General features: G+C 32.5%; 2 protein-coding genes across 2 annotated transcripts; both read left to right on the plus strand.

Annotated features, from left to right (window-relative positions):
- The first annotated feature begins 1867 nt into the window (after positions 1 to 1867).
- Positions 1868 to 6196, plus strand: LOC140749311 (uncharacterized). Its single transcript, XM_073082402.1, has 5 exons — positions 1868 to 2066; positions 3058 to 3193; positions 4669 to 4877; positions 5335 to 5442; positions 5880 to 6196. Exons 1-5 carry the CDS (start codon positions 2053 to 2055, stop codon positions 6055 to 6057), a joined length of 645 nt encoding a protein of 214 aa, XP_072938503.1. The 5' UTR covers positions 1868 to 2052; the 3' UTR covers positions 6058 to 6196.
- A 1211-nt stretch (positions 6197 to 7407) lies between these two features.
- LOC140749249 (uncharacterized) lies at positions 7408 to 10721 on the plus strand. The gene is made up of 5 exons (XM_073082292.1): positions 7408 to 7421; positions 7898 to 8033; positions 9715 to 9929; positions 10153 to 10260; positions 10544 to 10721. Exons 1-5 carry the CDS (start codon positions 7408 to 7410, stop codon positions 10719 to 10721), a joined length of 651 nt encoding a protein of 216 aa, XP_072938393.1.
- Positions 10722 to 11226: the final 505 nt, after the last annotated feature.

Consider the following 11226-nt stretch of genomic DNA (forward strand, 5'->3'; position numbering starts at 1 on the left):
AAAACCATTTTAATTGACCTCCTTAGTGTATAATGGCGGGTACCACGGCGAGGTCAAGCTGTATTTACAAACTTAAATGAAATGGAGTGATGTACGTGAATGTGGAATAATTTTGAGAATTTGGTGCAGCAGTAACACATAGCTCTATTATTATTATTAATTGAATTGAATTGAATTGAATTGAATTGTAATGATCATAATACTTACTAATACTAGATTTAAGTTCTTACTAACACACATGGATCAATGTAATCTGTTAAATTAAATTAAATTAAAATTGATAATGAGAATGAGTAATTGTTGCACTAGTTTTTAACAAGGAGCATTAAGTAACTACTTTAATATGATTTTATGTACCTACGTTACCGAAATATACAATTTTTTACCATACCATGTTGGCGCATTATGGTGGAGAATGATCCGGACTTTTTCGATTAGTGACATAACCTGTGCCCATTTGTGCGATATGGCTCATTTTGGACCTCTTCTTAAGATAATACCGCATGTGCGCCACTTACATCTTGTACTTTCATACACACACACCTATCTTGTTTAGTTGAGCTAAGCAGGTCCATATTATCTTCAAAAATGTATCTACAGACTACATGTTAGTATTAGTTTATTTACAACAGAACTCCATTGAGTTAAACAACAATTCTAACAATAACGACACTTAAGTATGTTATTTTAACTATTTTTACATTGTTTGGGATTTTAATACTAGATAATATATGGATGTGTGGGATTCTACTAGAAGTCTCTCGTATCTTCAGTAAAATAAGCCAAACAATTAATGTAAACTCCTTCATTGTTTTAGTTGCCGCCTGTTTCTGATCATAAACATTTTCTTTTCTTCAACATAAACGACACTTATGTGTGTGATTGTACTAGTAGTCTCTAGTATCTTCAGTAAAATAAGCCAAACAATTAATGTAAACTCCTTCATTGTTATAGTTGCCGCCTGTTTCTGATCATAAACATTTTCTTTTCTTCAACATAAACGACACTTATGTGTGTGATTGTACTAGTAGTCTCTAGTATCTTCAGTAAAATAAGCCAAACAATTAATGTAAACTCCTTCATTGTTATAGTTGCCGCCTGTTTCTGATCGTAAACATTTTCTTTTCTTCAACATAAACGACACTTATGTGTGTGATTGTACTAGTAGTTTCTAGTATCTTCAGTAAAATAAGCCAAACAATTAAAGTAAATTTCTTCATTGTTATAGTTGCCGCCTGTTTCTGATCGTAAACATTTTCTTTTCTTCAACATAAACGACACTTATGTTCGTGATTGTACTAGAAGTCTCTTGTATCTTCAGTAAAATAAGACAATCGATTAATGTAAACTTCTTCATTGTTATAGTTGCCGCCTGTTTCTGATCGTAAACATTTTCTTTTCTACACCATAAACGACACTTATGTGCGTGATTATACTAGAAGTCTCTTGTATCTTCAGTAAAGTAAGCCAAACAATTAATGTAAACTCCTTCATTGTTCTAGTTGCCGCCTGTTTCTGATCGTAAACATTTTCTTTTCTTCGACATAAACGACACTTATGTGCGTGATTGTACTAGAAGTCTCTTGTATCTTCAGTTAAATAAGACAAACAATTAATGTAAACTTCTTCATTGTTATAGTTGCTGCCTGTTTCTTATCGAAACATTTTCTTTTCTTCGACATAAACGACACTTATGTGCGTGATTGTACTAGAAGTCTCTTGTATCTTCAGTTAAATAAGACAAACAATTAATGTAAACTTCTTCATTGTTATAGTTGCTGCCTGTTTCTTATCGAAACATTTTCTTTTCTTCGACATAAACGACACTTATGTGCGTGATTGTACTAGAACTCTCACGTGTCTTCATTGTCTGCAGTTGTTCACGTGTAAAACAAACAATGGATTTTAAATGTCACGTAAATGGCGGTGCAGTGTGATCGTAACCATACGTCGTAGCACTACGGATCTTGTAACTTTGAATTCACTTAGTTTTAAAAATGTAATGTCTTTGTAGTGATTGTTAATTATAATGTAATATAAAAGCTACAGGCTATGTATAATACAAGGTAATATTGTATGACTTTTACATTTTGTTTTTACGAATCAATAATATTGATATACTTAACTATTAATAAATGATTTGATATCACTTACATTAAATTAAATATAAAAATATTTTTAAACATAGTTACATATATTAGCTTGTTGTATGAGTGCACGTGTGTTCGTTTAAAAATTATTAGAAAAAAATACTATTATTACATTTCAGAAATAAATGTAAGAACTTCCGATATTTTTCTTATGTGAATAATACAATTATTACGAGTACATTAGCCAGAGAAATTGTCTTATAAAATAAATATAAATAAGGATATAATTTTTCAAAGGCAATTCAAGCAATGAAGATTATTTTCCGATATTTACTAATAAATTAAAATAATGCTTGCTATCAAAATGCTATTACTCTCTTAAAGAATATCTTAATTAACATTAATAGTTTAGAATAATTTATAATATAGAATTATTGAATAAGGCACCTAATACAATCTATTCCTATGTAATTAAATTTCACTTAATTTACAAAAAAACAAAAAACTATTTTAACTATTCTATCAATAGCTAATAAATAATTAAAATAATAATAGTTTTTCTTTTTTTAAGTCTAATTTGACTTTATATAATAATACTATTTATTCCATATTAATATTTAAGTAATAATCTACCAATTTTCACATTGTGTTCTTTATTATTGTATTGCTTCATTACATGTATTTGAAATTCTAACTATAACTAAGTATCACCATATGAAAATGTAAACTGTACTATTAACAGATCCTAATTGAAAATTTTAAATTATAGTTACATTAGCTTATGTTTACTTATAATTCATTTAAATTGCTACACCCCATGAAACCCTTCATGCCACTGTATCAAAATTTGTAACACCTATATATGCATGTGATAACCGCATTATGCAATAAGGATTACGATTATGATTATGATTTTTATAAATCTCAAGTCAAAGTTTGTACCTAAATCGTATTTTCCAAATTTCAGATACCTCCTCGTTTTGTGTCTATTACCTATGATAAATTCAAAAACAGTACATGTACAAGATTCTGAGCAAGATTTGAGGGTTAAAAGGCAGATAAACGCCTTGCCCTTAGTGTATCCGTACGGAGCTACATATAAGGTAAGTGGCATCTTTTTCTTGTATAACTTGTTATTAGGGTTCTGTAAAAAAGTGTAAAAACATAACCTTTAATAACTCTCAGCTGTCTCTTATCCTATCACAGGGTTCTTTATATGAATAATTTAATTATTGCAGAGCGTTATGACTAGACATCGGATTACTCGGCATTTTGATAGTGCATATACACTGTCAAAATGCCCAAACATGTATGCTTATCAAATAACAATTTATTATTAAGTTTTATGTTTATTTATGCAAATTAATATCGGATCAAGTGTTATCGACAAATCAGGAATTATTTATAATTTTTGTCCAAACATAATAGAATGACAGACATATTTTTATTCTACCAAAGTGTGAACATGTAAGAACATTTTATTATATCTACCAAAGGAAAAAAAATATGAAGACTTTTTTTTTGATAAGAGACTGAAAATAATTAATAAAACGAAAAAAATAACTAAATACTTTTTACAACTTCTTTTTTTAACGTTGCTGAATTTTTGAAAAATCAAGGTCATCGTCATTTAAACTTTTAAGTATTTCATAACTAATCGTAATATCTATATATATGACGTAAGTTGGAATATGATATGATTATGACTTACGAATATACGACTTACGAATTATAGTAGTTTGAATTACTTATTAGTCGGGAAATAATAAAAATGGGGCATCACTCAACTGAAATCTTACAGTAATGAACCATATAAAGAACACGCCTAACCCAGGTAACTATTGATATATGCACTATCAATAAAAAGGACCTAACATATGCAGTAACGCCAATAAATAGCGTTTTATGCATTTGCATATGTAAGTATGCAATCGGAAATCATCGAATACATTTTTCTTACTTTAAAATCAACGAATTTCCGTTTTTCGTTCCAAACGAAGTGGCATTTTCTGAAAACCAGATGAAATTCTAGCTTTAAATATATCACCGGATGTGAGTTATCTAGAATTTTTTGATAGTAATCTCTGAGGAAATAGGGCAGGAAAGTCAGTTGACGTAAACATTTTCAGCTAAAATATTAAAAACTTGCTTCCCGACAGCGACTTCATCGGGGATTATGGGATCATTTTATTTTATATTTTCTCTTGTAAAATTACAATTTAAAACTACGATAATTACGTTCAATCCTTTAAAAATAAATGTATAATGTCAACAATTTTGGAATTTTCAAACGCCATATTTCCATTTAGCGGCTTGGGTAGATTTTGTCAGATTTCCAAATTTAACCAAAGGTGAGTGCTGTCAGGATTTGGATGGGTGACCACTAGTGATTTTTCATGCGTGCTTACTCATTTTGGAGGAGAAGTAATAGTATGGATTAGGTTCTCTTTCCGAGTACCAAGCAACAGAAATAAAAGATTTGGAACTCTATTTAAATATTGCGTATGTATAGTGTAGTATGACGTAGAGATATATTATGATTAAATAGTTTTAACTATTTATTTTTTATAATTTCCAGTTGCTTCTCGGTTTTACATTACCCGTGCCGGAAAACCTCATCTTCCTGATCAACTTCCAGTACCAGTATTTACAGTTCCAAAACATTTCTGAGTTATCGCAATACTACTTCATCAAGGAAGTGGACAGAGTAAAAAGAGACGCTGATCTGGAGGCTAGGAAGAATGAAAGATTGGCCTTTTATAGGTCGATGGCAGAAATTATGAACAGGTTAGTTAGGTCACACGCGCATTGGGTTCCGGGTTCGATTCTCGGCTAAACAGATAAATTCATTTTGAATTTAGATTTCTGTCCTAGTGTGAGCTTAGGGGTCATAAAAGGTATATCAATTCACCTGAAATCGATCTACGAGTAAAGTTGAACAAAAAAAAATTACAGACACAAGTATCATACAGGGTATAACTCCCAATACTTGGTTGATTTGTTTGGTAATACAATGATTCTTTAAACTTTAGAATTGTTCTTAGTCCTCAAAATAAATTTAAAGGATTTTAATTTTTTATAAAACTCTTTTATAAAACTCATAAAACGGAAATATAGTCCAAGAATTCGAAAATATAGTCTCAGTGTTGTTTATACTAATATGTTTTTCATATATCCTGGACAATCTGTGATTTAGCATCTTTACCAATTAATATAATATTTTTCATAATTTTCAAAATTTCAGCAAAGGTATGAACGGCTTCGAGTGCGTATTGCGAGCTATTTGTGAAGCGACCCAGTATCCCGTGATAGAGGAAGGACTCGTTGGCGAACTTATTCATATCCTTCTAACGTAAGTATTCGTGATTATAGTTTAGAGAAACAAGTTAAAATCTAGAAAATAAATCATGTAACAAAAACCCCACTATTTAAAAATATACTGTATGGCATTCTCAAACTTAGACGAATCTAACCACTCCTTATTTGTCCCACTACTGCAGCGACTCCTATTACTGCTGAGCATATGTCTTCTTTCGAAGTAAAGGGTTCAGGCCATAGTCCATCGCGCTAACCAATTTCGAATTGATAGACTTCATACATTCTTGAGACTTTTTTCGAACTTTTACGAGTGCAGGTTTCGTCAAGACATTTTCCGTTACCGTTTAAACAAATCATAATTAATGTTTCATACGTATACCAAAAATCAGAGGTTTGCCTGGGATTTGAACCTTGGATCCTCCTGATGATCACTATCCTTGCATGTCAATTAAATTTACTTCGAAATTTCAGGCCAGATTACGGGCGGACACCGTTCGATGCAGAGGACCCTCATGTAAAAGAAGACATGGCGGTATACCAGGATGCAGCAGTGGCCGGCAGGCAGATGTTTAACTGTGCTGCCGTATACAGCGGCTGTCCAGAAGGACAGGGTCTCATGGAGCTAATCTCTTACCTGAGGGAAGAATAGATTAAGATATACTTTTACTCGTATATTGAGACACGATTTTTAATGTATTCATATTATGATGTTTTTAAAACATGTTATATAGTTTTTTGTGTAAAAAAATAGTTGTGTATGTTTATGTCCTAAAAACTCGAAAACAAGTTGAAGGGTAGGTTGGCTTGATTTTTTTTATTATTTTGGATTTCATTATATATTTTGTTTCATTTGCATTTCTTTATTACAGTAATTATATATTTTTATGTTCCTACGGGAAGAGGAATTATTTTTTTATATACGAGTACATGCTTGATAATTATTGTATTATCAGACTAATTCTTAGTAAAATTTGGCCAGATTTAATAGTATTTTGTAAAAAATCAAATTTTGTTCTTCACTTACTGCCAAAAATACCACTTGAACGCATACAACGCATACATACACATATAATGTTTCATACATAAATAATTTCAAAATAGCTTTCGAAGGTGGTAGATGTGTTTAAGGTTCGACTTCGGCGGCACCATGGTAAGGAGCTACTGATATACATGGACGTGCAAAATCAACCTCCAGATAAACAAATATTTCTGACCGTAAATATACAAACATTTATTTTTAATTCTATAAAAACGAGACTTAATGTATGTTGCTTTCACGATTTTTATTTTATCATAATATTGTTTACTAGAATAAACCAATTATTTTAACCTACTACATTGTTGTAGTTACTGCCTGTTTCTGATCGTAAACAGGTTCTTTTCTTCATCATTAACGACACTTATGAGCGTGATTATACTAGAAATCTCTTGTATCTTCAGTAAAGTAAGTCAAACAATTAATGTTACTGTTAAACTCCTTCATTGTTATAGTTGCCGCCTGTTTCTGATCGTAAACATATTCGTTTCTTCACCATAAACAACACTTATGTAAGTGATTGTACTAGACATGTTTTATATCTTCAGTAAGGTAATCCAAAAAATTAGTGTAAACTCATCATTGTTAAGTTGCTGCCTGTTTCTGATCGTAAACATAATCTTTACTTCGCCATAAACGTCACTTATGTGCGTGATTGTACTAGAAATATTTTATATCTTCAGTAATGTAAGCCAAGCAATTAGTGTAAACTCCTTCATTGTTATAGTTGCCGCCTGTTTCTGATCGTAAACATTTTATTTTCTTCAACACAAACGGCACTTACGTGCGTGATTGTACTAGAACCCTCTCGTATCTTCATTGTGTGCAGTTGTTCTCGTGTAAAATAAACAATGGATTTTAAATGTCACGTAAACGGTGGTGCAGTGTGATCGTAACCTTACGGCGTAGCACTAGGGTAACTTTGCTTAGTTTTAAAAAGTTGATTTCTAGGGATTAGTTATAATGAGACATACAAGGTAATATAACAGTTTTATTTAATTTTAAACATTATGAATTAAAATAAGTATTAATAAATATTTAAAGACATCAATTGCTTTTGAAAAGGTATATACTTTTACAATATTAAGTTTTTGTATATGCACATGCATTTATGTGATTATTATAACTAAAATAAAAATATACTGATTTAACAGGAACTTAAAATATAACTAGGTAAGTATTACAAAATCATACTCTGATTATAAGATCGAAATAAAAGTAAGAATTTTCAATATTTTCGTGTCAAATGTATTATTGCATATACCAATATATATACAATAATAATACTATATTAGTGATATAAATCAACCTTTAAATATAGTAGAAATAATAAAAATAAGTAAAAAAATAACGAACGTTTGGGGGTACTTTTAAAATAAATATAATGATTTTATAATACTAGTAAAGTCGTGAGTCAAAGTTTATACCAAAATGTTATCCTACTAAATTTCAGATACATATTCCTCTTGGGTCTATTACCTATGATAAATTCAATAACAGTACACGTTCAAGATTCTGAGGAAGATTTGAGGGTTAAAAGGCAGATAAACGCCTTGCCCTTAGTGTATCCATATGGAGCTACATATAAGGTGAGCGGAATATTTTCTGGTATAGCTAGTTTTTAGGGTTATTTGCCCAAAGGGTAAAATCGACACCTTTTACTAATTCCCCTGTATCCCTTCGCCTGTCATAATGCTTTCTTTGAACGATAATAGACAAAGTTCGTTAATTTTTACAGAGTATTTATTACTATGGAGGCTAAAATAAAAATGTTGAAATATTAAAGAAAATGAGACAGGGCGATCCCTTCATACAAGATACCATTTTAGAGCCACATCTATATTCTGTATAATAATAGTCAAACACTGCGTTCTGGTTTGGTTGAAAGGTGGTAGTACCCTCAGTGGTTCGATTCCAGCGGCACTACCGCCACTCCTATTTCTGCCTAATAACAGCAGTGTTCAGCTCTGTCGTGTTCTCGTTTGAAGGAGTGGTAAGGAAGACATACTTTTCCTAAGCATTCCAGGGTTCTTAGGGTAGCAGCGAATTATTCGCCGATATCAGGTAGGAATCTTGTCTTATCTGGGGTTGATTACAAATATCCATGGGCGGGAGTAGCCACTTGCCATAAGGACTGCATGCTCGTCTGCTATTCTTATATTACAAAATAAAGACAAACTAGTTATCATGCATGAATATTTTAGTGAAAATCATCGAATGCATTTTTCTTATTTCAACATCAACGAGTTTCCACGAAGTGTCATTTTCTGAAAACCAGATGAAATTCCAGCTTTAAATATACCGCCGGATGTGAGTAATCTAGAATTTTTTGATAGTAATCCCTGAGGAAATAGGGGAGGAAAGTCAGTTGACGTAAACATTTTCAGCTAAAATATTAAAAACTAACTTCCCGACAGCGACTTCATCGGGGATTATGGGATCATTTTATTTTATATGTTACATATTTTTTCTTGTAAATGCACTATTTAAAACTATGATAATTACAAGCTTGTATCAAATATTATCTTATATATAAAATTCTCGTGTCACAATGTTATTTAACTTACTCCTCCGAAACGGCTTTACCGATTTTCACCAAATTTTATATGTATATTCAGTAGGTCTGAGAATCGGCTACTATCTATTTTTCACACCCCTAAGTGATAAGGGTTGTTCACCCTTAATATTTTTTTTATTTATATGGCAACACAACGTTTGCCGGGTCAGCTAGTAAGTACAAATAAAGTTAAGCATTAAGCATTTTGAAGCGCCTTCCATATTCCTATATGACGACCCGCGTGGCGGAGCGGTCACCATACCGGTCTGACGCGCAACAGGTCCGGGTTCGATCCCCGGCCAGACAGATATCTAAATGATGAATTTTCATTTCTGTTTCTGAGTCTGGGTGATTGTGTATTTGCCTATGTGTGTGTCCATGGCACCCACGACACATGGAATCCTAGTGTGGGTCTGTGAGTGTAGAAAGCGTTTACCTATTTGCATTCAATTTGTGCGTACCGTTTCGCGACTTGTGTAGATCTTTACCATTATGAATACTCCTAATATAACTCCTGCATCCGACTTCGCTCAACTATGAAAATATGCTTTATGTACTATGTAGGTATATGGGTTGTATACTATGTGTATGAGTATCTAATTAAAGGGTTGCTGCGAGCAAACAGAAAAAGAATTCTGACGGACAGCTTGTTTTATATTCTTAAATAAATATGGCGGTTACTGTTTTCAACTTTTTATTTTTGTTATTTCCAGCTGTTGCTCGGTTTCGCGTTACCTGTGCCGAAAGATAAAAACCTCGTCTTCGCGATCAACTTCCAGTACCAGTATATACAGTTCCAGAACATTTCCCAGCTGTCGAAATACTATTTTATCAAGGAAGTGGCCAGAGAGCAAAGAGACGCTGATCTGGTGGCCAGGAAGAACGAAAGATTGGCGTTTTATAGGTCGATGGCAGATATTTTGAACAGGTTAGTTAGGTTAGGTTAGGTTAAGCTCATCATTTTTATACCTGTCTGACCGGGGATCGAACCCGGCTAGACAAATATCTGAATGATGAATTTGGATATCTGTTCTGAGTTTGGTCGGTTTGTTTATTCGTCTTTGTGTACATTCGGGGTGTTTACAATACAGGAAATCCTAGTATGGGGTTCTGAGTGTAGAAAGCGTCTTTAATAATTTTCAAAATTTCAGTAAAGGTATGAACGGTTTTGAGTGCGTATTGCGAGCTATATGCGAAGCGGCCCAGTATCCTGTGCTAGAGGAAGGACTCGTTGGCGAACTTATTCACATTCTCCTCACGTAAGTATTTAAATTTAAATTTGTTTAAAAGTGGTAAAGCATTTGATCGGCTTCAGGTGGTTTCCCTATTCTAAATGGAGATATTTCCAGTTAGTTGTTAATGGGCGTTAGTGACCACTCACCGTCAGGTAGACTGCATGTTCATTTGTTTAAAACAATTAATTTGATCACTTATTTAAACATTACAAAAATTATCTAATCGGGAAAGAGTGATCGAACGTACACACATTTACATTCACATTTCTATAAAAATATTGATTAAAAATTATTTTAATTATTCCAGACCAGATTACGGACGGACACCATTCGATGAAGAGGACCTTGATGAAAAAGAAAATATGGCGGTGTACCAGGATGCAGCAGTGGCCGGCAGGCAGATGTTCAACTGTGCTGCCATATACAGCGGCTGTCCAGAAGAACAGGGTCTGATGGAGCTAATCTCTTACCTGAGTGACGAATAGATTAAGATATCTAAATCAATACTTGTCTTTATGCCCTTTATAGAATCGTAAACTATGCATTTGATCATGTGATGATCATAAGCAAAGTTGTCGTGCATGAGCCCACGAAGGTTCCTGAGTTGGTACGACCAATTTTCGACAGATGGCGCCACTGTCATTTCAATGTTCAGTTAACTGTACCATGTTACTCGTATTCTTTAAACGCTGGCGAAGCCGCGCGGTCTAGTAGTATTTTTATATTGAGATACAGTTTTTTAACGTCTTCGTATACTTTATATGTTTTTAAATCACATTATGTAGTTTTTGTGTAAAGAATTCGTTGTTGTATATTAATGTCCTTAAAACTCGAAAAACAGTTCATAGGTTGTCTTTAATTTTTTACTTATTTGGATTTCATTACATTTTTCATTGCATATCTATATTACAGTGTTTTATAATTTGGTTTTTATATACTTTATTCATAAATATTATCAGAGTAATTCCAAGCGAATTGGGTCGGATTTAA

This window comes from Epargyreus clarus, unplaced genomic scaffold, assembly GCF_041222505.1.
Source record: "Epargyreus clarus isolate Ecla_fem2 unplaced genomic scaffold, WU_Ecla_fem_2.2 ptg000017l, whole genome shotgun sequence".
NCBI lineage: Eukaryota > Metazoa > Arthropoda > Insecta > Lepidoptera > Hesperiidae > Epargyreus > Epargyreus clarus.